Source organism: Dasypus novemcinctus, chromosome 3, assembly GCF_030445035.2.
Source record: "Dasypus novemcinctus isolate mDasNov1 chromosome 3, mDasNov1.1.hap2, whole genome shotgun sequence".
Lineage (NCBI taxonomy): Eukaryota > Metazoa > Chordata > Mammalia > Cingulata > Dasypodidae > Dasypus > Dasypus novemcinctus.
In genome coordinates, this window is record NC_080675.1 from 61,102,256 (window position 1) to 61,130,138 (window position 27,883).

The window sequence follows — 27,883 nt, forward strand, 5'->3', positions numbered from 1 at the left end:
AATACTGTTAACCCTTGCTTCTCCATACTCATACGCTTGATCTAAAAATTGCTTCTACAGTGAACATAATTAGGTGTTGTAGTTGGGGAAAATATCCCAATTGGTGAAAATGATGGAATATATAGATAATAGATTTTAAAGGATTTGAACCCTATAAACTCTGCTAAACACAATTCACTATTGCAATGCCTTAAAAAGCCTTTTAAGTTTTAACAATGATCACAAGACTCTAAATATCAATCCACTTTAAACATACTGACCTTCCTGTTTAATGGCAAATTTCAGTCAATAGAATGCTGGATAAGTCCATTTTTACTATGGTTTTGGTTAAGAGAACAGGCAAATTAGTTGATAATTTTTTTTTTTTAAGATTTTATTTACTTCTCTCCCCTCCCCCCACCCCAGTTGTCTGTTCTCTGTGTCTGTTCGCTGCGTCGTCGTCTTTGTCCGCTTCTGTTGTTGTCAGCGGCACGGGAATCTGTATTTATTTTTGTTGTTGTTCTTGTGTCATCTTGTGTCAGCTTTCCATGTGGGCAGCGCCATTCCTGGTCAGGCTGCACTTTGTTTTGCACTGGGCGGCTCTCCTTATGGGGCACACTCCTTGCACGTGGGGCTCCCCTATGCGGGGGACACCCCTGCGTGGCACGGCACTCCTTGCACGCATCAGCACTGCGCATGGGCCAGCTCCACACGGGTCAAGGAGGCCCGGGGTTTGAACCGCGGACCTCCCATGTGGTAGACAGACGCCCTAAACACTGGGCCTAGTCCGCTTCCCTAGTTTATAATTTCTAAAAATATCCGTTTCAATTGAAAACGAGAAGGCCAGAAATCCTGAGCAACATAGTGCCTTCCTCACAAACATCGATTCCCTGATTCCTTACATCCAACTCATATCCTCAATCCATTTGCTTCTCTCCATCTCTACACTCACCCAAACCTTCCCTTCTTGCTTGGGCCATGCTAACAACCTCCAGAGTAGCTCCCTAATGTTCTAAAATCCAATCCCCACAAGAAAACCAGAGTGTTTTAAGATGCAAATCAGGTCATGTGGCTCTTTGTATAAAACCCCACAAAGGCACTTGGATCTTGTCACCTTGGCCTTTAGGGCCCTACAGATTCTGGCTCCTGCCCATCTCCAGCCTCATCTCCCATCACTAACCCTGTCTCCCCCATGCTCCAGGCCTGCGCCCAGGCAATGTCTGTTCTCACCGAAGGACCATTACATTTGCTTTTCCCTTGCCTTGGAACCTCCAGATTTTCCCACGGCTGCCTCCTTATCACCTAAGTGTCAGTTTAGCTATTTCTGCAGACAGGCGTCCCCTAACCATCTATTGAAATTTGCCCCAACACCCAGTCATTCTCTGTCACGTTATTTTCTTTTCTTCGCACTTCTCACTACTGAGAACGTGTACTTGTCTTCTATCTCTTCAGCAAGTACATAAACTTCAAAAGAGGAGGGGCCACAACTATCATGTTCCCTGTGGCATCCCCAGAACCTAGGAAAGTTCCTGGTACATAATAGATGCAATAAATATTTATTAAAAATGAACTGAATCCATTATGCTGGTTATCTCTAGTGTCTACTTTCAAGCTGTTATCTATTGTTTTCATCTTAGCGTGACTGAATTTCAGACTTTATCCCTGAATAGATTTGCAAAGAGGAAAGATCAACAGAGCATTACGTTGGGAGGGGAAGGGGGCGGAGGTTGCAATGTAGTAAGAAGATATTGCCAAGGTAAGAAAATAGGCTCAGAATATGTCGGCTGGGGCCAGTGAATACACAATTCTGTTTCATAATTTTGGCTTAGGCTTGCTGATTCCAGGAACCCGAGAGAGAATGTGGCCTCTTCGGTTTCATGTTGTTGTCTGGCGCCTCTCTGCGTGGTTTCATAGCAGGTGATTTGCATTCAGGTGCAGTGAGGAAATCCTAACTCTGCCTTCCCTTCCCTCTTCCATCCTCCTCTTCCCATGCCAAGGGCAAGATATCTTGTTTGCTTTTGCTTTCTTATTTCTCCACTCCTGGATTTAGGACTCTTCTGACAGAAATTCAATACAATAGGCCCTGCAGTCATTCATTGCCAATTCTGTAGGAGTAAGAGGAAAGCGGCCTGAGTTGATCTACTCTCAGGATTCCTCACTCAGTACCAGCTAGGGATGTCCCTTGAGACTCAAAGGTCATACCAAGCCCACCTCCCTCTTTTCTGGAACACCATCAGATTAATATTCTTAAAGTACCAGTTTCATGACATCTCCTATTCTAAAGCTTCAAGAGTACCACACAATCTACTAATAAAAAAGAAAAAGGAAAACTAAAATAAAAACTTCCTGGCATAGCTACAAGCCCATCAGTCTCTGGCCCCAATCTTTCATTTCAAAATTCTGTCTGCCAAGGGTTGGAAGATGTCGAGTTGAGTCCCATTTCCTCTTCTTATGAGGTATGGGTTAACTGGGCAAGCCCCTGAGCCTCCCTCATCTCCCTCACCTCTAAGTGGAGACTGTGATGCTAGAGTCAGAATTGCCGCGAGGATTTAAAAAAATAAACAGGTGTGAAATATCTTAAAATACCGGAAGCCCTGGGTGCCTCTGTGACACGTAATTGTCCTGTCCCTGCCATAGTGCCTGGGATCACATACCCTCCTTCCCCCTGAATTCCTAAGTACTTCCCCTCACCTTTAAGAAAGGAGCGCAGAGCCTCTCAGTACAGTCTTCATTGACCACTTCACACAAGACCACTCTCTTGTCTGAATTCTCCCTACCCTGGAATGATTGTGTTGGGTCCTCCCCTGACATTTACCATAGCCTACTTTGTGGCAGAAAGAGTGGGAAAAAGGAACAAGCAGTTGTTGAGTGCTTACTAGCAAGTAGGTGCTTTGTATACATTCTTAATTTTATCTTCCTAAAACTCCTATGCAGCAGGCATTATCAAGCCCTTTATAAAAATGGGAAAACTGAGGCTCAGAGAAAGGAAACAGCATAAACAGTTTGCGGCAGGGCCAAAATCTGAACTCAAATGCTCTTTTTCCACTACATCATGCTGCCTCCCTCTTCTGATTAATGAAAACGATTTCAAGATGATAGACGGTGCATACATCCTTTTTCTATGCACCCCCCCTTAAATGTTCTATCTCCCCAACTAAATAGGAAGCGTCTTTATGTACTTCCCTATACAATAGTAACGCTCAGAGCTATGGCATTCTTCAAATAAAAATAGCTACTATCCATTGAGTATTTACTCTGTCCTTTTCATCTATTTATTTATCACAATATTATTACCCCAATTTACTAATGAGGCATTTGAAGAATAGAAAGTAATCAGCCCAAATTAACAAAGCTGTTAAGTGACATCTCTGTAAGTCAAACTCAGGTAGTCTGACACTAGAGCCATGTTTCTTAAAAACTGCACAATACCCCAATATTGTAATAGAAATGTCTATTCACTAGTTTTATGGCATTTTAAATTAAATTTCGAACTTTAAAAAAAATTGGGAGACTTCCCACTTCTAATAACAGAGAAATTGTTACAGAACAAACCTTTTGCCAATAACAACTAGAAAAGCCAGACAAAATATGTTTAAAAGATTTCTTTGAATGGAGTGGGTTTAACTCAGTGGTTGAGCACGTCTGCTTTTGTATGTATGTGATCCCGGGTTCAATTCCCGGTACCTCCAAAAAGTAAAAGATTTCTTTGAAAGTATCAGACCTACCAAGGCAGTGAGGTCTTGACAAGGAAAACTCAAGAGAGGTGACCCCAATATTCAACACCACTTTTCTCCTTGACTCACAGCTTTAAAGCCAAGGCAGAAGAGCACAGAAAAAATGACACAAATAGAAAAGAATATACTAAAAAAGTAGATGTATACCAAAATATATCACAAGTACATTAAACAGGCTAAATATTACAATTAAGAGACAAAGCTTACCTATATTAGAAATCAAAATTATTACATGCTGCTTACAATAGATATACATTAAATATAAGAATTCAGGTAAGTTGAATGTCAAGGGATAGGAAAAGATATATTATGCCAACACTAACAAAAACAAAGGTATGCTAATTTGGACAAAGCTGACTTCAAGTTAAAGAGCATTACTGATCATAAAAGGGACATTTCATGATGGAAAAAAATGGTAAATCCACCTGGAAGATATAAAAGTTATATTTTATATCATTAGGTATATGCATCTAATAATACAACCTCAAAAAACAAAGCAAAAATTGACAGAAATAACTCCCCAGCCATGATGGGATATTTTAATAGTCTTCTGATTAACTGATAAAATAAGCAGTAAAAAAATCAGTGAGGATATAGAGTTGAACATGATTAATAATCTTGATCTAACTGACACATATAGAACATTTCACCAAAAATGGCAGAATGCATTATTTTCAAACATAAGGAACATTTACCAAAATTGACCATATGTCAGGACATAAAGCAAGTCTAAACAAATTTCAAAAGGATGAAATGATACACAGCATATTCTCACATCATAGAACTGAGCTAGCAATCAATAACACACATAATAAAATCCCCAAATGTGTACAAATTATGCAGTGTACTTCAAATAACCCTTTGGTCAAAGGAGGAATCACAATAATATTATATATATTTTTTAACCAATGGGATGCAGCTTAAGTGTGGCTTCAATAAATAATGTTTTAATGCATAAATTAGGAAGATAGGGAATAGATGTGGTTCAAGTGATTGAGTACCTGCTTCTCACGTGGGAGGTCTCGGATTCAATCCCTGGTACCTCATAAACACAAAACAAGAAAGCAAATGACAAGCTAAAAATGAAACAACCAAATCAGGGGAGCTGATATGGCTCAGTGTTGAGCACCAGTTTCCCATATATGAAGTGAGTCCTGGGTTCAATCTCTGTACCCAGTACCTCAAAATAAATAAATAAATAGAAATAAAGAAATACTGAAAATAGACTATCTAAGTACCATCTCAATAAACTTTTTTTTTTGGCAGTTACCAAGTAATTTTATTCAGAATTTTGGTTTATTTCCTGAATCAATAAATACTACACAAAACAATGTAAAAATGGCTGCCGTGTTCTCTTCCCTATTCCCCCTACCTGGGGACAATCCCCTGGGCCACCTTACTCAGGGATTTTACCCTCCAAATTTGGTCCAGCAAATGAGGTTGAATGACATATAACCCCCAAATCATTTTCTGAAGATTTTGGTTGAGGAGGCGGGGAGAGCCCAAACTTTTAAAACAAAAAAACAGAAGAAAGAATATAATAAAGATCAGACCATATATTAATAAAGTAGCAAGCATATAATACAGGTTATTCCTCAAGAGCATTCCCTAAATACATCACATACACTAAATTCCTATCTCAGGCTCTGCTTCTAGGAGAACCTGACCTAAAAATGAAATTAAAGAAAACCTAAATTTTAATAAATAACCAATTTAACCAATGAAATAAATATATAAATGATAAATACCATGTTCGTGAATGAAACTCAGCAGTAGATGATATCATTTCTCCCAAAACTATCTATAGATTCAATACATCCCAATCAAAATTCAAAAAAATTTTGTGGAAATTGGCAAATGTACTCCAAAATGTATACAAAAATGCAATGAATCAAGAATAGCCGAGACAGTTTTGGTCAAACAAGATGGTGACATAAAATACTCCAGATTTTCCATTCCCCCACAAATCTTTGAAAAACTAGCAAAAATTGGCAAAGCCATCTTCCTCAGAGCTCCAGAAAACAGAAGGTTGCAGTAACAGGACAAGCATCCAGTCAAGAAGATGCAGCTTAAAAATGGTAAGAGAAGCTAGTTGCCCACTTGCTAGCCTTCCCTACCCACTCCCCAGCAGTGTGGACCTGGCCCACACTCTCAGTGTGGGTTCCTAACCCTACTCTGCAGGGAGTGGAGTAATCGCTTTGCATGTACAGGAATGCCTATATGTCAGTGCCAGTCTATCAAATGACACCCTGAAAGCCTGTATGACACTCTTCTCTGGCTTGCCTTCCAAAACTCGCCATATATGCAGAAGCAGCTGGTGGACAGCTGGAACAGTGTAAGAAACAATCAAATCTGAGCAGCCCAGGCAAAGAATTCGAGGCTTCAAGACATACAATAGAGCATCCTGGAGGCCAGGGAGGGGAATCTACTTCAGAGACAGTAGAAGGGGAATTTTGATTTCTGCAAACAGAGGAATTCCTAAGGACAGAAATGCAAGCCCAGGACAGGACACATGCTCAGAAAAGAGAGGACCTTGCACATTCAACTCAGCAGATCTGCTTGGTAGGAGGGCTAAGCTCTGAAGAAGAACACCAGCCAACAAAGAGCAAACTTGCAAAGACTAAGAAGGATGTTTTTTGCTTTGGGTTATTTCTTTTTGAAACAACCTGGCATCCAAGGAAATCTGTCATATCATTAGCTATATATAAACATAAGGATCAGAGAGCTCAAAGAATAAATTCTACAGTTTACACTTTAAAGTATTACAATGTACAGTATGCAAAAATTACAAGAAAAAATTTACAGGAAATTATGGCCCATCCAAAGGAAAAAGATAAAATTTCAGAAAATATCAAAAAAGAATATCAGACCTTGGACACACAAAAAATTTTAAAAATGACCTTCAGTATGCTCCAAGGGCTAAAGGAAAGTAGGCAGAAAGAACTAAAGGAAATCAGGGATATGGCAAGCGAAGAAAATGAAATTCTAAAGGCAAATTATACAAAGGAACCTAATCAGACATACCAGTATTAAATAAAACAATAACTGAAATAAGTTCCTTAGAAGGCTTCCAAGGCAGATTGGAGGTGCAGAACAAAGAATCAATGAACTCATAGATAAGAATTGAAATGATTCAGACTGAGGAGCAGAAAGAAAAATGAATGAAAAGTGAACAGTGCCTCAGAGGCCTGGTATAACACCATCAAGAATGCAAACATACACATTATGCAAGTGCCAGAAAGAGGAGAAAGAGGGAAAGGGGCAGAAGGAATATTCAAAGAAATAAAGGCAGAAAACTCCCCAAATTAAATGAAAGACATGAATATACACATTCAAGAAGCCTAAGGAATTCCCGAACAAGATAATTTTGAACAAAACCATGCCCAGAACTTCTGGGAAGACGGTAGACTAAAAAAAAAAAAAAAAAAATAGCTAGAGGACAAGTAGAAAGGACCTGGGAAAAAAAGTTCTAGGATTTAGGACACCAGAGGAAAGCCAGACACCACCCAGAAGAGAGAGGGGCAAAGGAAAAGAAATCAAGATGGCAAATCTGTGAGTTAAAAGGTGCAGCTGCAAATAGCAGTATCCTCCCCCACACTACAGACTAAATTCTCAGGCCTCAGGCCGGGGCTGCTACAGACAGAGGGTGCCCCAGGGATCTGCCTCCCTAAGAAAGGGGAGAGAGAGGGACACAGCTCTTAGCATCCAGGCAAGAACCTCTGTTGCATCAGTCCATCCATGCTGCAGCACACACACTCAGACCAGGCACTGAACTGAAAGGGCTGTCAAAGAGCACCATCCGCTGGCAAAACAAGGAAGTGCACGTGAAGAAATTAAAAGTAAATAAGGCTTTTTCTGGCCTTTACAACCTCCCTCCCAAAGGCTCTAAGAAAGGAATCAGCAACCCATTACAGGGTCTTGGGGCCAGATCTGAGCAACTAACGGAGACAATCCTAAAGACTCAGAACAGGCTGAACAAAGAATCAACAGCAGTAACACAAAGCTTCCTACCACTAAAAAACCCTATGAAAGAAAGAAATCGAGCATCTGAGTAAACTCACCACCCTAATCAAATGCCTAAACATCAGCCAAAAATTACAAGCCATCCTAAGAAAATGGAAGAAATGGCCCAAGAAAAGAAATGTCAACGCCTCAGAAGAAATACAAGATTTTATCCAACTAATCAACAAGATACAAATTTCCAAACTCAAATTAATGAGTTGATAGACAATATGGCCCAAGATATATAAAGGACATCAAAAAGACACTTAGCAAGCACAAAGATGACGTTGAAAACCTGAATAAAAAAGTAAAAGAGCTCATGGGAATGAAAGACATGATAAGTGAGATAAAAAACACATCAGCTAAACGTTTGGAATGCTCTGCTGGCAAAAGGGCAAGTGAGGGTTGCCGGTTTGAGGTGTTGGATGTGGGGGGGCATTTGGGACAGGGCGCACCTGGGGCAGGCTTCAAGGGCCTGTGTGAGTGCTCACCTTGCCATAGCGTGTTACATCAGTGGGTGAGACCCATAAAATGAGTGGCAAGGTGGACTCCCATCGTGGGGAGGCCCACTATGTTCTCAGATGGAGGGGCAGGCATCTTTTGAGAGCATGGGCAGTGCCTAGCAGGGGAGGGAGAGGGAGGAATAGAATAGATAGAACAGGGGGCTTTTGGGGGGGAGATGGAAGTGTTCTACATGATCTTGCTATGATAGATACAGGCCATGTTGAATTACATCAAAGTTTATAGAAGTGTATGGTCCAAAATGTAAACTATAATATAAACCATTTACCATGGTTGGTAACTATGTTTCAATATTTGTATGTTAGTTGTAACAAACATACCATCCACATATACAATGTTATTAATAGGGAAAGGGGAAAAAGGGGCAGGATGTTGGGTATATAGGAGTCTCCTGTATTCAATATGTGACTTTGCAATGACCTAAAACTTATTTGAGGACAAAATGAAAAAAAAGTAAAGACAATGGGAATAAACAGAAAACAATGTCACTGTACACATAGGACAACAGATCTTATAATGATGAAAGGGAAAATGTTTTTTAAAAATTTTATCCCAAATTTTTTTTAATTTTTAAAAAATTTTTTGTATTTTTATTTCTTATTTTTAAAACTATTATTCATTTTCTTATTAAATATATTTGGCTATATTATTGGCTTAATTTTTGAGGTAGTTTTGGATCACAGAAGGGTTACAACTGTGGCAGGGGAAGATCATTGGTGAAGGGTGTCAGTAATGGGGATTACATGGGAGGAAGCTCACCTGGGCATACGTACAAGGCATATAACTGTGTTCAAATGTTCATGGGGCATTGTCACAGTGGGTGGAGATTCACACAATAACAAAGGAACATCAAATTCCCATCCTGGAGAGCTCTGCCACATTCTCTAATAGATCAGCAAAACCCCCAAGTACAGCGGCAATGACTAGTGAAGGAGGATGGTCCACTGATGGGCCCTTGATATCGATGACTGTGCATCTAAACCTTTACTCTTGAAACTGAAATTTACCCTAGCATTAGAGAGTGCCTAAGTGCCGCTTCCTGGGAACCTCCTTGTTGCCCAAATGTGGACTCTCTAAGTCGAACTCAGCATATAAATACATTAACTTTACCCCGCCATGGGGGAAGAGCCTCCTTGGCACTCAGGGATTACTACCAAGCACCAAAGAGCAATGCAACTGGAAAAAGACCTTGACGAAAAGGGGGGAAAGGTAAAGACAAATGGGTTTACATGGCTAGGAGATTTCAAAGTGAGCTGGGAGGTCATTCCAGAGCTTATGCTTATGCACATCTCAGCAGGATCTCTTTGCCAAGTAGATGCTACCCATAATAGCTCAGGAGTTTGGTGCCTTGCCAGTGGGCGCTGCTTTGAAATTTATGCTCCCCAGAGTGACAGACTTGGACTCAGTTATGGTTTCCCTACACATGGCTCTTCTGTCCTTCTATTTGAACCTATAATTAGTACTAGAGTTGGTAGGTGTACACCCAAGAGACTTGACTCTGGGCTGTCCATGTGCCAGCTTGGCCCTGAATCTCATAGGAGTTGCAACACCTACTCTCCAGTTCATTGGTCTCACCCAGGACAACAAACATGGAGGTGATATGGACAACTGCCATAACAAGAAACCAAGAGAATTTACAACTGCAAGCAAGAGACTCCCATAGGCCCTATGGGAACACACCCCCCTCTCAATTAGAGGTAGAATCGATATCACCATCCCAGAATTCTGAGGACGGAAATGAACAATGGACTAAAGAATACTTACTTGTATTCTACTATAGACTTAGTGTGATTCTGGCAGTGCAAGAAATTATATCACCGATGTGGAGGCAGTGGCCACTGGAGGTTCTGAGGGCAGGGAGAGGGGAAAAAACAGATGTAATACCGGGGCATTTTTGGGACTTGGGAATTGCCCTGAAAGACAGTGCAATGGCAGAGACAGGCCATTATAAATCTTGTCATAATCTACAGAATTGGGTGGGAGAGAGTGCAAACTACAAAGTAAACTTTAATCCACGCTTAGTGGCAATCCTCAATATTTATCAATTGCAATGAATATACCTCACTAATGAAGGATGTTGTTAATGTGGGAAAATGTGGGAGGTGTAAGGATTGGAGCATGTGGGAACCCCCTATATTTTTATGTGACATTTGTATAATCTAAGTATCTTTTTTTTTAATTTTAATAACTTTTTTAAAAAACCATATTAGCAGCATACAACAGCAGACTCAAAATGACAGAAGAAAGAATAGGTGATACCAAAGACAGTGCAGCTGAAATTGAAGAGAGGAAAGGACAGAAAGAGAAAAGAATGGAACAGCGGTTCAGGGAGTTGAATGATATCACATAATGCACTACACACATATCATGAAAGGTCCAGAAGAAGAGAGGAGAAAAGGGGCAAAAAGAGTATTTGAGGAAATACTAGTTAAAAATTTCCCAACTCTCACGAAAGAAAATGAACTTAGACATGTCCAAGAAGCACAGCACACCCCAATCAGAATAAATGTGAATAGACTTACTCTAAGACACATACTACTCAGAACGTCAAACATCAGAGATAAAGACAAATTTCTGAGAGCAGCAAGGGAGAAGCAAATCATCACATACAAGGGATCCCCAATAAGACTTAGTGCAGATTTCTCATCAGAAACCATGGAAGCAAGAAGACAGTTGTTATGATACAAGTAGGACACTGAAAGAGAAAAACTGTCTGCCAAGAACTCTTATCTAGCAAAATTGTCCATCAAATATGAAAGTGAGTTAAAATATTCATAAACAAACAGAAACTAAGAGTTTGTAAAAAAGAATCCACCTTTGCAGGAAATATTAAAGGAAACCTTACAGCCTGAAAGAAAAAGACAGGAGAGAAAGGCTTGGAGGAGAGTATAAAAGAAAGAATAGCAGAAAAGATAACCAAAAGAGTAAAAAGACAGACAAAAATAAGATATGACTATGTAAACCACAGAATAAAATGGTGGGAGTAAATAATGAATTTTCAGAATACCATTGAATGTGAATCGATGAAACTCCCCAATCAAAAAATATAGGTTGGGAGATGATGTGGCTCAAGTGGTTGAACACCTGCCTCCCACAAGGGAGGTTTTGGGTTCAGTTCCTGGTAACTCCTAAAAAATTTTAAAAAAGAAAACCACAACAGCAACAAGCAAAATAAACACAAAAACCAACTCAGGGGAGCCAATATGGCTCAGTCATTGAGCACTGGCTTCCCAAATGCAACACCCCAGGTTTAATCCCTGACGTCCAGGACCTGGGGGAAAAAGTATACCACATTAACAAATTGAAGGAAAATAAAGACATGATTATCTCTGCAAAAAAGGCAAACCAAAAAATCCAGCATCCTTTCTTGATAAAAATACTTGGAAACAAAGGAATAGAAGGAACATTGCTCAATATGATAAAAGGTATATATGAAAAATCCATAGCCAACATCATACTCAATGGGGAAAGGTTGAAAGTTTTCCCTCTAAATCAGGAACAAGACAAGAATGTCCACTGTCACCACTGTTATTCAACATTGTAATAGAAGCTCTAGCTAGAGCACTTAGACAAGAAAAAAAAGGCATCCAGTAGGAAAAGAGAAAGTAAAACTCTCATTATTTGCACATGACATGATCCTATATTTAGAAAATTCTGAAATGTCTACAACAAAGCTAAAGCTAATAAGCTAATAAGGCAATTCAGCAAAGTGGTAAGCTACAAGATCAATGCACAATGAATGAGTAATGTTTTTGTACACTAGTACTGAACAATCATGAGGAGAAAATCAAGGAAAAAATTCTATTTACAATAGCAACGAAAGGACTCAGATACCTAGGAATAAATTTACCAATGAAGTGAAGGACCTATATGCAGAAAACTGTAAAACAATGCTGAAAGAAATCAATGAAAATGAAACAAATGGAAAGACATTTGTGCTCATGGATTAGAAGATTAACTATCATGCAGATGTCAACCCTACCCAGGCTGATTTATAGAGTCAATGCAAAACCAATTAAAATCTCAACAGCCTACTTTACAGAAATAGCAAGGGCAATCATCAAATTCATTTGGAAGGGAGAGTGCACCCAAATAACCAAAAGCACTCTAAAAAAGAAGAATAACATGGGAGGAATTTCACTGCCTGGCCTTGAAACATATTAGAAAGCTATAGTGGTCAAAACAGCATGGTACTGGCATAAAGACAGACACATCAATCAGTGGAATAAAATTAAGAGCACAGAAATAAACCCTCACCTCTACAACCAACTGGTTTTTGACAAACCTACCAAATCCATGTTAACAGAACACAACAGTCTCTTCACCAAAAGGTGCTGGGAAAGATGGATATCCATAACCTAAAGAATGAAAGAGGACCCCATCTCACTCCTCATACAAGAATCAACTCAAAATGGATCAAAGACCTAAACATAAAAGCCAGGGCCATAAAACTACTAGAAGAAAATGTAGGGAAACATCTTAAAGATCTTGTGGTAGGTGGTGGTTTCTTGGACCTTACACCTGAAGCATGAAAAACAAAAGGAAAAAAAAATAGATAAATGAGACCTCCTCAAAATTTAACATTTTTGCACCTCACAGGACATTGTCAAAAGGGTAAAAAGGCAACCAACTCAATGGAAGAAAATATTTGGAAATCACATGTCCAATATGAGTTTAATATAGAGGATATTCTTGTCTAGGTGTCTGATTAGAGTTTAATATCCATGATATATAAAGAGAATCTACAACTGTACAATAAAAAGACAAGTAACCCCAATTCAAAAATGGGCAAAAGACTTGAATAGACATTAGACCAAAGAAGAAATACAAATGGAAAAAAAAAATGTTCAACATCACTAGTGATTAGGGAAATGCAAGTCAAAACTAATATGGGATATCATATCACACCTATTAGAATGGCCACGATTAAAAAGGCAGAGAAGGGGGTGGATTTAGTGGATCTACCTCAGCGATTGAGCACCTGCTTTCATGTATGAGGTTCTGGGCTCAATCCCTGGTTATTCCTTTAAAAAAAAAAAAAAAAAAAGGAACTACAGGTGTTGGAGAGGATGTGAAGAAATAGGAACACTACTAATTCACTGTTGTTGGGAATGCTGGGAATGGTACAGCCATTGTGGAGGACTGTTTGTCAGTTTCTAAAGAAGCTGAATGTAGATGTACCATGTGACTTGGCAATTCCACTACTGGGTATAACCCCAGAAGAACTGAGAGGAGTGGCACGTACAGACGTCTGCACACCAATGTTCATAGTGGTATTATTCACTTTCACCAAAAGTTGAAAATAACCCAGGTGACCATCAACTGATGAATAGATAAACAAACGGGTGTACTCACATGATGGAATACTATGCAGCTATAAATGAAGAAATGAAGTCATGAAGCATATGACAACATGGATGAACCTGGAATACATTATGTTGAGTTAAGCAAGCCAGACATGAAAGGACAAAAATTATATGATTGAGCTATGAACTAAATATACTGTGTAATCTCACAGAGCTAAAAACTTGAATATGAGTCACCAGAAAATAGAATGAGCTTAAGGAATGGAAAGCTGAGGGTTAACTTTTACAGAATTGATAAAAGGAAGTGTGTTAATCTTTGGAAATAAACAGAAGAGGTGAAAGCCCAACATAATGTTAGTAAATAGCAGTACTATTATGTGGGTATGAATGTAGTTTAAAAGGAAAGTCTAAGGTCATGTATATTGCTAAAAGAAAGCTAAAAAATGTATCAGGGATTTGTATAGTACAGTAAAGCTGCATATGAAATTTGAATATGGGTAAAATTGCATATATAAGACCATTTTTCTTTGAAGCTGAACAAATAAATGTTAAAACAACAAGATGTTGATATCAGACCAAAAAAACCATTATGCTAAGTGAAAGAAACCAGACACAAAGTATTACATATTGTATGAGTCTATTTATATAAAATGTAACTATAAATCAATTTATAAAAATGAAATTAGTGATTATGTAGGACTGGGGAAAAAGGGTGTGGAGTTTTTCTTTTTGGAGTAATGAGATTGTTATAAAACCTTTGGTGGTGATGAATGCACAAAATTGTGATTATACTAAAAGCCAATGGTTGTACACGTTGGATAGCTCATATGGTATGTGAATAAATTTCAGTAAAACTGCTTAATAAATAAATAAATAAATGTTCAAGAATAGCCAGAACCAGTGGTTAGGGCGTCCGTCTACCATATGGGAGGTCCGCGGTTCAAACCCCGGGCCTCCTCGACCCGTGTGGAGCTGGCCATGTGCAGTGCTGATGTGCGCAAGGAGTGCCGTGCCACGCAAGGGTGTCCCCCGTGTGGGGGAGCCCCACGCGCAAGGAGTGCACCCGTGAGGAAAGCCGCCCAGCGTGAAAAGAAAGAGCAGCCTGCCCAGGAATGGCGCCGCCCACACTTCCTGTGCCGCTGACGACAACAGAAGCGGACAAAGAAACAAAAGCAGACAAAGAAACAAGACGCAACAAATAGACACTAAGAACAGACAACCAGGGGAGGGCGGGAAATTAAATAAATAAATAAAAATCTTTAAAAAAAAAAAAAAGAATAGCCAGAAATAGCAGCTATTACATCAGGGAAACAGATTGAGAGGTGAAATTTTTCTTGTTTGTCTGGTTTTTGTTTATTATTGTTATTATTGATGACTGAGGTGATGAATGCACAACTATGTGAGTATACCAAATTATCACTGACTGTACACTTTGGAAAAATTGTACGCTTTATTAATATGTATCAATAAAATTGATTTGTTTAAAAAAAATGGGAGTGGATATGGCTCAAACAGTTGAGCTCCCACCTCACACATTCTGTTCTCAATGCCTCCTGAATTTAAAAAAATGAACAAACAAACAAAACAAACAAAAAACAAATCAGGGAAGCTGATGTGGTTCAGTAGTTGGTGTGGGCTTCCCACATACAAGGTCCCAGGTTCAATCTCTGGCCCCTGGAATCTCAAAAAAAAAAAAATTCCTTTCTCCCCACGCAGAAACCCTATACCCATTATCCATTAACTCCCCATTCTGCTTCCCCCTTCCCCTGGCAAAGTGCTGTCATTTCTGTGTCAATAAGCTTGCATTTTCTCCAGTGTTTTCTTTGTAGTTACCATGGGCTTAAATTTAACAGCTGAAATCTCTAACAATCTCATTTTATTTGATACCAGCTTAACTTCAATAATATACACAAACTATGTTCCTATACCCCACCGTCCCCCCACCTTTAGGGAGTTTAAAAAAATATTTTTTAATAGGAACACTGTCAAATACCAAGGACAAAGTGAAAGTTCTGAAAGTTGTAAGACAAAACCAATGTGTCACATATAGAGGGGCACCAAGCAGAATAAATGCCAATTTCTCATCAGAAACCATGGAGACAAGAAGGCAATAGGATGAAATATTTAAAGAACTGAAAGAAAACAACTGCCAACCAAGAATTTTATATCTGGTGAAACTGTTTTGCAACCATGAGGGAGAGAGTAAAACATCCCCAGATAAACAAAACCTGAGGGAGTTCATCACAAGACCTTCCCTATAAGCAACACCAAATAGATTTCTTTGAAATGAAAGGAAAGGAAAGTAGGCTGTAGACTGAAGGAGCATAAAGAAATAACTTACAGTAAAGGTAACCATATGAATAACAATAAATGCCAGTTACATATGTTTTTGGTTTTTTACTTCTTACTCATTCTAAAATGCAAATGAGTAATGTTAAATAATTTTGACACACAATGTATAAAGATATAATTTGTAAGAAGCACAAAAAAAAAGATGGAGGAACGTGGGTTATAGGAATAATTTGTATATGCTATTGAAGTTAGGTTGCTATCAAATCATATGTGATTATTATAGATTTACAATGTTACATTTAAGCCCCAAGGTAATCACAAGGAAAATATCTGAAACATATATGTAGAAGGAAATGAGGACACAAAATCGCTCACTAAAAAAGTCAAATAAATTCGAAAGTAGCCAATAATCGAAGAATTGAGTGAAAAAAGCTATGACTTTCCAGAACCACAGAGCAAAATGTCAGAGAAAGACATAACAGCAAAGCGAATTTGGCCCAACGGATAGGGCATCCGCCTACCACATGGGAGATCCAAGGTTCAAACCCAGGGCCTCCTGATCCATGTGATGAGCTGGCCCACACGCAGTGCTGATGTGTACAAGGAGTGTTGTGCCACGCAGGGGTGTCCCCCACGTAGGGGAGCCCCACGCGCAAGGAGTACACCCTGTAAGGAGAGCCATCCAGCGCTAAAAAAGTGCAGCCTGCCCAGGAATGGTGCCACACACACGGAGAGCTGATGCAGCAAGCTGACGCAACAAAGAGACACAGATTCTGCATGCTGCTGACAAGAAAACAGGCAGACGCAAAAGAACACGCAGCGAATGGACACAGAACAGACAACTGGGGAGAGGGGGCAGGGAAGGGGAGAGAAATAAAAAATAAATCTTTAAAAAAAGAAAAAGATATAACAACTATAAATGTATATGCACCTAACAGCAGAGTCCCAAAATACATGAAGCAAATACTGACAGATCTGAAGGGAGAAACAGATGGCTCTACATTAATAGGAGACTTTAATATACTACTTTCGATAATGAATAGAACATGTAAACAGAAGACCTAAGAGAGATATACAGAATATTCCACCCAATAGCAACAGAATATACATTCTTCTTAAGTGAACATGGATCATTCTCTGATACAGACCATGTTTTAGATCACAAAGCAAGCCTCAGTTAAGTTTTAAAAATATTGAAATCGGGGAAGTGGATGTGATTCAAGCAATTGGGCTCCCATCTACCATACAGGAGGTCCAGGGTTCGATTCCCGGGGCTCCTAGTGAAGGCAAGCTGGCCCATGCAGAGAGCTGGCACAGCAAGATGATGCAGCAAAAACAGACACAGAGGAGAGACAATAAGAGACACAACAGACCAGGGAGCTGAGGTGGCACAAGAAACTGACCACCTCTCTCCCACTCCAGAAGGTCCCAGGATTGGTTCTCAGTGCCACCTAAAGAGAAGACAAGCAGACACAAAACACACAGCAAATGGACACAGAAAACAGACAACGAGTACGAAACAATGAGGGGGTGGGGAGGGGAGAAACAAATAAATCTTTTAAAAAATATACTGAAATCATTCAATGTTATTTTTTCTCACCATAATGGAATGAAGCTAGAAATCAATAATAGAAGGAGAAATGGAAAATTCATAAATATGTAGAAATTAAAATACTCAAACAACCAATGGGTTAAAGAGGAAATCACAAGGGAAAGTAGAAAGTATCTTCAAATACATAAAAATATAAATACAAGATACAAAACTTATGTGATGGGAAGTAGATGTGGCTCAAGTGATAGAGCTTCCACCTACCATATGGGAGGAGCTGGGTTCAATCTCTGGGACCTCCTGGTGAAAAGAAAAGAAAGTGTGCCTGCATGGCAAGCAAGTGCCCATGTGGTAAGCCACATGAGTGCCCGCGTGGTGAGCCAGTGCCCCGCACAAGTGAGTCACGCAGCATGATGATGACACATCAAAAGGGAGACAAGGGGAGAGTCAAGGTGAAGCGTCGCAGGAATGAGGAACTGAGGTGGCGCAATTGACCGGGAACCTCTCTCCCTAACAGAGGTCTCCAGGATCAAACCCTGGTGAATCCTAGAGGAAAGAAAATGAGAAGAGAAGACAACACAGATGGTAAAAACAGCAGGGCAGGAGGAGGGGAAGGGGGAAAATAAATAAATAAATCTTAAAAAAAAAAAAGGTGATACATCCAAGGCAGTGCTGAGAGGGAAATTTATAGTTCTAAATGTTTAATTAAAAAAGAAGACAGACCTCAAATCAGAGACCTAACCTCACACCTGTAAGAACTAGAAAAAGAAGAGCAAACTAAACCCAGAAAAAAGGAAATAAAGATTAGAGTGGAGCATCCAGCATCCAGGTGGAATCTGAGCCTCCTCTTGACATAAAGGTGCAATGGACACAACCAATCCAGTGTCCACATAGAAGAGGTGGCATTGGATTGGGAAAAGTGGACATAATGGACAAAGGGTATGGGGAAAGGCAGGAAGAGATGAGAGGTGGAGGCGTCTTCGGGACATGGAGCTGCCCTGGATGGTGCTTCAGAGGTAATCACCGGACATTGTAAATCCTCACAGGGCCTACATGATGGAATAGAGGAGAGTATGGGCCATGATGTGAACCAATGTATATGAGGTGCAGAGGTGCCCAAAGATGTACTTACCAAATCCAATGGATGTGTCATGATGATGGGAACGAGTGTTGTTGGGGGGGGGGGGAGAGGGGGGGTGGGGGGGTGGGGTTGAATGGGACCTCACATATATATTTTTAATGTAATATTATTACAAAGTCAATAAAAAAAAAATTAAATAAATTAAAAAAAAAAAAAAAAAGATTAGAGTGGAGATAAATGAAATAGAGAAATTTTTAAAAATTGAGGGAGCGGATGTGGCTCAAGGAGTTGGGTGCCTGCTTCCCATATGAGAAGTCCTAGGGTCAGTCCCTACTGCCTCCTAAAAACAAAAAAACAAACAACAAGAAAAAGAAAACAACTCAGAGGAGCCAATGTGGCTCAGTGGTTGAGCACTGGCTTCCCACTTAAGAGATCCAGGGTGCAATCCCTAGCCCTGGTACCAAAAAATAAAAAAAATAAAAATAAAAAAACAACCAAATCAATAGTTCTTTGAAAAGATCAATAAAATCCACAAACCTCAAGCTAAACTGATACATTAAAAAAAAAAGAGGAAACAAATGATAAAATCAGTAAAGGAAAAGGATGACATTACTAAAGACCCTACAGAAATAAAAAGGTTTACAAACAGATAATATAAACAATGGTACACCAACAAATCCAATTACCTAGATGAAACAGACAAACTCCTAGAAACACATAAACCACTTTCATTGACTCAAGAAGAACTAGAAGACCAATAGCAGGTAAAGAGATTGAATCAGTAATCAAAAACCTCCCAACAAAGAAAACCCTAGGACCAGATGTTTTAACAGATGAATTTACCAAATATTTAAAGAAGAATTAGTACCAATCCTGCTCAAACTCTTCCAAAAAATTGAAGAGGAGGGAACACTTCCTAACTTAGTCTATGAGAACAGCATCACCCTAAATATAAAGCCAGATAAAGATACCACAAGAAAAGAAAGTTACAGATCAATACCTCTCGTGAATACAGGTGTAAAAATCCTCTACAGAACACTGGCAAACAGAATACAAAAGCACATTAAAAGAATTACACATCATGATCAAGTGGAATTTATCCCAAGTGTGCAAGGGTGGTTCAAAAAAAAGAAAATAATTAATGTAATACACCATATTAATGTAATAGGAAAGAAAAAATATGATCATCTCAATTGATGAGGAAAGGCATTTGACAAAATCTAGCACCACTTCTTGATAAGAAATACTCAGAAAATTAGGAATAGAAGAACATCCTTAACAAAATAAAGAGCATATATGAAAAACCCATACTTAATATCATACTCAAAGGTTAAAGACTGAAAGCTTTTCCCTAACATCCAGAACAAGACAAGAATGCCTACTGTTACCACTATTAGTCACCATTTTACTAGAAGTTCTAGCCAGAGCAATTAGGCAATAAAAGATACAAAAGGCATCCAAATAGGAAAGGAAGAAGTAAAATTCTGTATTTGCAGATGACATGGTCTTATACATAGAGCAACCCAAAAAATCACAACAAAGTTACTAGAGCTAAAAAATATATTCAGCAAATTGCAGGGTACAAGATTAACACCCCAAAATCAGTGGTGTTTGTACGCACTAGTAATGAACAATCTGAAGAGGAAATCAAGGGAAAAAATCCATTTATAACAGCAACTAAAAGAACAAAATATCTAGGAATAAATTTAAGCAAGGATATAAAGGTCTTATATACCAAAAACTACAAAAACACTGTAAGAAATTAAAGAATAAATGGAAAGACATTCCATGGATTTAAAGACTATTAAGATTTAAATTATATGCAAAGCAATTTACAAATTAATCATAATCCTAATTAAAAGTCCCTTACTTGCAGAAATGGAAAAACTATCCATCAAATTGATATGGAAAGGTAAGGGACCCTAAATAGCCAATAAACGTATTGAAAAAGATGAACAAAGTCGGAGGACTTACACTTCCCAATTTTAAAACAAAGCTACAGTAAACAAAAACAGCATCTGCAAGGGTGGTTCAGCATAAGAAGGACAGACATATAGACCAAAGAGATTAAATAGAGAGTTCAGAAATAAACCCTCACATCTATGGCCCATTGATTTTTTTCAAGAGTGCCAAGGCCACTCAACTGAGAAAGAATAGTCTCTTAACAAATGTTGCTGTAAAATGGATCTCCACATGCAAAAGAGTGAAGGTGGTTTCCCTACCTCTCACCATATACCAAATTTAATTCAAATTTATAAAGATCTAAATATAAGAACCAAATATAAGAACAAAAATTATAATCCTCCTAGAAGAAAACCTAGGGAAACATCTTCAAGGCCAGGGGTTAAGCAACGGCTTATCGGAGCTTACACCAAAAGCAAAAGAATAAATAGATAAATAGGACATCATCAAAATTAAAAACTTTTGTGCATCAAAGGACTTTATCAAAAAAGTAAAAAGATAACTTATAGAATGGGAGAAAATATATGGAAATCATATTCTAATAAAGGTTTAATATCCAGAATATGTAAAGAAATCCTACAACTCAACAATAAAAAGACAACCCAATTTAAAAATGGGCAAAATATTTGAATATACATATCTCTATATAAGATATACAAATGGCCAATAAGCACATAAAAAGAAGCTCAACAGCATTCGCCATCAGGGAAATGCAAATCCAAACCACAGTTAGATACCTGTTCACACCCACAAGGTTGGCTATTAGAAAAATGGAAAACAACAAGTGTTGGAGAGGATGCAGAGAAATAGAAACCCTCATACATTTTTTGGTAGGAATATAAAATGGTGCAGCCACTGTGGAAAACAGTTTGGCAGTTCTTCAGAAACTTAAGTATAGAATTACCGTATGACCTGACAATCCCTGTCCTTAGGAATATATCCAAAAGAATTGAAAGCAGGGACTCGAACAGATATTTGCACACCAATGTTCACAGCAGCATTATTTCCAATTGCCAAAAGATGGAAACAACACAAGTGTCCATTAACAGATGAATGAATAAATCAAACGTGTTAGAGACATAAAATGGAATATTATTCAGATGTAAAAAGTAATGAAATTCTAATGCATGAGACAACATGGATGAACCTTGAAGACATCATGTTGAGTGAAATAAGCCAGGCACTAGAGGGCAACATTGTGAATGTAATTAACACTACTGAATTGAATATTTGAAAGTGGTTAAAATGGGAAAATTTACATTACCAGGATAAATACAGGTTACGAGGAAAAGAATAACAACAACAACAACCTACAACTGTACAAAGCAAACAGAGAACCCTAAAGTAAACTAGGACTACAGTTAATTGTATAATTATAATATTGTTTCATCAGTTGTAATAAAGTTACCATACTAGTGCAAAATGTTAATAAGGAAAACTGGGATGGGAAGGGTTATATGGGAACTCTGTACTCTCTGTATGATTTTTCTGAAAACCTACAACTACTCTAATTTTTAAAATTGCATGATTTTTAAAAAATCAAAATAACATCAGCAAGGAAAATAAAAATAGCCAAGACACTCTTGAATGAGAATGAAAAAGCTGAAGAAATTTCATAGATATCAATACATATTATAAATCTATAGTAGTTAAGAGACTGTAGTATTCATGTGAGGATGGAAAAAAGACAATTTAGAGAAATGAGAATTTACCAAGAGACCCAAAATATATATGGACAGTGATATATGCAATCCTTAGCACTACAAAGTGTTGTGAAAGGTCCATTTAATAAATGGTGCTGGGCCAACTGGATATCCATATGAAATTCCTACCTCCTATATATTTGCAAATCCAAGACTGAATTGTAGATCTAAATGTAAAACATAAAACAGAGTTTCTAGAAAAAACATAGAAGAATGTCTTCATAATATTTGAGTAAGCACAGTTTTATTAAACAGGATAAAAAATAATAATCATAGAGAAAAATATTGGTAAACTGGCCCAGACTAAATTTAGGAACATCTCTTCACCATGAGATACTATTAAGAGAGCAAAGAGGCAAAACAAAATAATAGAATATGTTTGCAATACAAATGATTTTCTAATGACTCATATCCAGTATTTATGAAGAATCTTCCAAATAAAAAGACAACTCAACTGAAAAATGGATAAAAGACATAGACCAGTACCTCACAAAAGATGATAGCTAATTGGCTAATAATCATATGAAAAAAATGCTCAATCCAATTAGTCATTAGGGATGTAAATTAAAACCACAAGATATCAAGTAAGGATAAGGATGTGAAGCAACTGGAACTCTCGCACACAGCTGGCAGGAGAGTAAAGTGTAAAATCACTTTTTAAAATTATTTGGAACTATAACTACTAAAGCTGAAAGTATGCATATACTACTGTCCAGCAATTCCACTCATAGTTTATAACCCTTAGAAACTTGTGCACATGTTCACAGAATATATATTAAGAATATTCATAACAATGTTCTTAATTGCCCCAAACTGAAATAACCAAAATATCCATGAACAGTAGAATAGATCAATACATTTTAGTACTTTCATAAAATGGAATACTATATAGCAATAAAAATTACCAAACTACAGTTATACACATGATGGATAAAATCCTACAAATATAACGTTGGATTAAAAAAAAAACCAATACATCCTATATAATTCTACTTATATATAATGGCAAAAACAGGCAAAACTATAATACTTCGAGATGCATACACAGGTGGTAATACTATAAAGAAACCCTAGGATATGATTACCATAAAATTCAGGCTAAGAATTACATCTAAGGTAGGGTTTATTGAATTGGGAGATGACATGCAGGAGACTTCTGGGGTGCTAAAAATGCTAACGTCTTGGCTTAGATGGTGGTTACATGGGTGTCCAGTCCATAATTCTCATTAAATCATGTTTAATATACTTTTCCCAATTTTGTTAAATTCCAAAATTAACAGAAGTTTCAAAAATGAATTAAAAGCAAATGGAAAGAGTATATAATTATGAATTCTGTTATATATTTACAACTTAATAAATTTATCATTAATTACCTAGAACAGTATAATAGATCCTCAGTTAATGGTCCTCTAGCACATGAATGTTCAATTGTTTAGAACCAATGGAAGAGGTTTTAATTATTAAATCTTACTCAGCATTCAGTACTTTTTGGATTGTAGAGGGGATTTCTATATTGAGTTGAAGCTTAGAAGTGATAGCATTTTCAAGATAATGTGATTCTGTGAAAAGGCTGCTCCAGGGAAGTGGTGAGCTATACCATTCCCTGAAGATAGTTAAGCAAACTCCAAGAGGTTCTATGATTGTCTCTTCTACAAAAGATTCCAAAAATGGACAGTTAGATGAAAGTATCCCTAAGATGCCTTACAAAACATTAAACAACAAGTAAAATATTGGGGCCATATATCCCCTCTAAGAATCCTACATGTCTCTCTGACTCATCTGCTATATTTATATGGAGGTAAGACTAAAAGCAACTGAGCATTCAGCATGGAATAAAATTACAGAATTAGGATAATTTACACAACAGATTTTTTAAATTGAGGTCCAACTCTTTACACTTTCCTTTTTTTTTTGAAAGATCATCTTCTCTACCTGGGGTATTGTGTAAAACCATTTGGCAGCTTCACTGATTTCTCTGGAGACTTTCTTCTAGACTCATAAAAGATATATGGCTTAGAGTTCATAGAGCTAGATCTATGCATTAGAGGTTTGTTTTTGCTTTAAAAAAGAATAAAAAATAATAAAACTAAGTTAAGTCTATCTATAAAAATTAAATAACAAGAGGTATAGTTAATAACAAATAAAGGGGACTTAGCCCAGTGGATAGAGCGTCCATCTACCACATGGGAGGTCCGCAGTTCAAACCCCGGGCCTCCTTGACCCGTGTGGAGCTGGCCCACATGCAGTGCTGATGCGTGCAACAAGCACTGTGCCACGCAGGGGTGCCCCCCGCGTAGGGGAGCCCCATGCGCAAGGAGTGTGCCCTGTAAGGAGAGTCACCCAGTGCGAATGAAAGTGCAGCCTGCCCAGGAATGGCGACACACACAGAGAGTTGATGCAGTAAGATGATGCAACAAAAAGAAACACAGATTCCCATGCCGCTAACAACAGAAGCAGACAAAAAGAAGAACACACAGCAAATGGACACGGAGAATAGACAACTGGGGTAGGGTGCGGTGGGGTGGGGGGAAGGAGAGAGAAATAAATAAAAAATAAAAATAAATCTTAAAAAAAAAAATAAAGCATTGGCCATGCTTTATTCAATCTCTTAGAATCTTTTAGAAGAAAAAATACTACAAAATCCCAAAGCCATTCTGTCCTCTTTAATAGCAACTAGCTAATAATCTGTTTCAGCTTAGAAGAACTTAAAAGATATAATAAAACTAAGAAACTAGTTAAGAAAATGAAGGTTATTAATAAGCATAAGTGTCTGGGAAAAATCTACACTTACATGTTGTGTAGATGAATCAGAGACTTACCTTTAACACAGGATAATTAATACATTCATCCAATATGTTGGTAAATGGAGCTTCCAGGACAATAGCATCAACTGGGAATCCTTGAAAATATTTTACAAAAAGAAATCAGTAATTCCCCATCATATTTAAATACCACTTTTATATATTTACTAGATAAGGGGTCCTCGAGGTCATGTGCATGAATTCCTATATCAAAATCATTTGTGAAGCTTATTAGTACAAATTTCTGGACCCTATACTAGACTTACTGATTCAGAATCTCAGTGAAAGGGGTCTGAGAACATGGATTTTTAACAAATGCCCCACCCAAAAGATTTCTATGCATATGATAGTTGAATACCATCTCCTTCTAAGAACATAACCAGATTATCATGGTTCAGACAATACAAGGTAGAAAAATACAACAGGAAGGAGGGTTCTGTGCTCCATTACTGGACCCTACTAAGAATGTGAGAGAAGTGCTTTCTAGGTTATCTCAGCCAATTATAAAGTGTATGTGGGTTGGGGGAAGGATGTATGTGTATATGTATATATATGAAGGCTTCTGAGAGCTATTAAGTCAGTGAGAATTTGCAAAACCAATAACAAAAGAGAAAATCCAAGGGAATTTAAGTTAACTTTCCCCTCAAAGCAGTTGAAACTTTCAAAGGAAAGGTGGCTTAAAGACTGAAGATCAGCTTCAAAGCATGCAGTCCCTGAATAAATTAAGGTGATCTACTCCTGGCAATATTGCCTTTCAGGAAAAAAATATATTCTTTCTGGAAGAAGATAACATCACCCAGATCCCCAAATTATCTCTACAATTTTCCATTTAAAAAATGTCTACTACTTAGCAAAAATTAACTAGATATTTCTAGAGACCCAGAATAGCCAAAAACTTTTAAAAAGAAAAAGATTAGGGCAGCAGACTTGGCCCAGTGGTTAGGGCATCCGTCTACTACATGAGAGGTCCGCGGTTCAAACCCCAGGCCTCCCTGACCCGTGTGGAACTGGCCCATGCACAGTGCTGATGCGCCAAGGAGTGCCCTGCCATACAGGGGTGTCCCCCGCATAGGGGAGCCCCAAACGCAAGGAGTGCGCCCTGTAAGGAGAGCCACCCAGCGTGGAAGAAAGTGCAGCCTGCCCAGGAATGGCACCACCCACACGGAGAGCTGACACAACAAGATGACGCAACAAAAACAAACACAGATTCCCATGCCGCCGACAACAAAAGAAGCGGACAAAGAAGCAGCAGCAAATAGACACAGAGAACAGACAACTGGGGTGGGGGGGAAGAGGAGGGAAATAAACAAACAAACAAATAAATAAATAAGAAAGAAAAAGATTAGAGTACTCACACTTCCCAATTTCAAAACTTACTATAAAACTACAGTAACAAAACTGTGTGTTCCTGGCATAAGGACAGACATATAGACCAATGAAATAGACCTGAAAGTCAAAAATTAAACGGTCATCAAATCTATAGTCAACTGATCTCAACACATATGCCAAGACCATTCAAAGAGGAATGAGCAGTCTTTTTAATTAATGGTTCTATAAAAACTGGATATCCACAGGCAAAGAATGAAGGTGGACCTTTACCTTATACCACATACAAAAACTAACTCAAAATGGGAAAAAAAAAAAAGCCCACATAAATGTTAAAATCATAAAAATCCTTAGAAGAAAATATAGGGGCAAATCCAAAAGCACAGGCAACAAAAGAAGATATAGATAAACTAGACTTTGTTAAAATTAAAAACTCTTGTGTATCAGAGGACACTTTAAAGAGAATGAAGACAACCTACAGAATGAGAGTAAATATTTGCACGTCATATATATATGAGGATTTGATATTCAGAATATATAAGGAATTCCTACAACTCAACAACAAAAAAAAAGACATAAAGCTCAACTGAAAATAGCCAAAGGACTTAACAGACATTTCTCCAAAGAAGATATATAAATATCAAATAAGCACATGGAAAGATGTTTAATAGCCTTAGCCATAAGGAAAATGAAAATGAAAATCACTTCACACCTACCAGGATAGCTATATGTGACAGTTTGAAGCTGGTAAATCCCAGAAAATCCTGTTCTTAAACCTAATCCGTTCCAGTGCATGTAAACCTATCATAGATGGGGCCTTCTGATTAGATTCAGTTAAAGTAACCACTGCTGTTCAACATCGTAATAGAAGATTGAGCCAGAGCAATTAGGTAATAAAAATAAATAAAAAGCATCCAAATTGGAAAGGACAGGTCAAACTTTCCCATTTCCAGAGATGACATGATCCTATATACAGAAAATCCTGAAAAATCCACAGCAAAGATGAATTCAGCAAAGTAGTGTGGTACAAGATCTACACCCAAAAATCAGTGGTATTTCTACACACTAGTAATGAATAAGAAGAAGAAATTTTTAAAAATTAAATTCACAATAGTAACTTAAAAAATCAAATATCTAGGAATAAATCTAACCAAGGATATAAAAGACTTATACATGGAAAACTTTGCTTAAAAAAAAAAAAAGCAATGAAGAAAACCTAAATAAATGGAGGTACATTCCACTGTTCATAGATTGGAACACTAAATATTATTAAGATGTCAGTCTGTCCAGAGTGATTTACATATTCAACACCATTCCATTCAAAATTCCAACAACCTTCTTCGCAGAAACGTAAAAGTCAATCATCCAATTTATATGAAAAGGTAAGGGGCCCCCAAATAAGCCAAAGCCATCTTGAAAAAGAGGAATAAAGTTAGGGGATTCATACTTCCCAATCTCAAAACTTATTACAAAGTCACAAAACCAAAACAGCATGATACTGGCACAAGGACAGACATATATACTAATAAAGAGCTTAGAATAAACCCGTACATTTATGGTCACCTGATTTTTGACAAGGGGACAAAGATACTCGATTGGGAAAGAACAGTCTTCTACAACTGGTGC

The 27,883-nt window shown here is 37.9% G+C and overlaps 1 protein-coding gene across 1 annotated transcript in view; it reads right to left on the reverse strand.

The window, feature by feature from the left end:
• ABHD12B (abhydrolase domain containing 12B) overlaps positions 1–27,883 on the reverse strand; it is a 50,720-nt gene that overhangs the window by 3,093 nt on the left and 19,744 nt on the right. Inside the window, exon 9 of the mRNA XM_023587567.2 lies at positions 24,950–25,029. Within this exon, the coding sequence (XP_023443335.1) occupies positions 24,950–25,029 (80 nt within the window). The remainder of the gene's footprint in view (positions 1–24,949; positions 25,030–27,883) is intronic.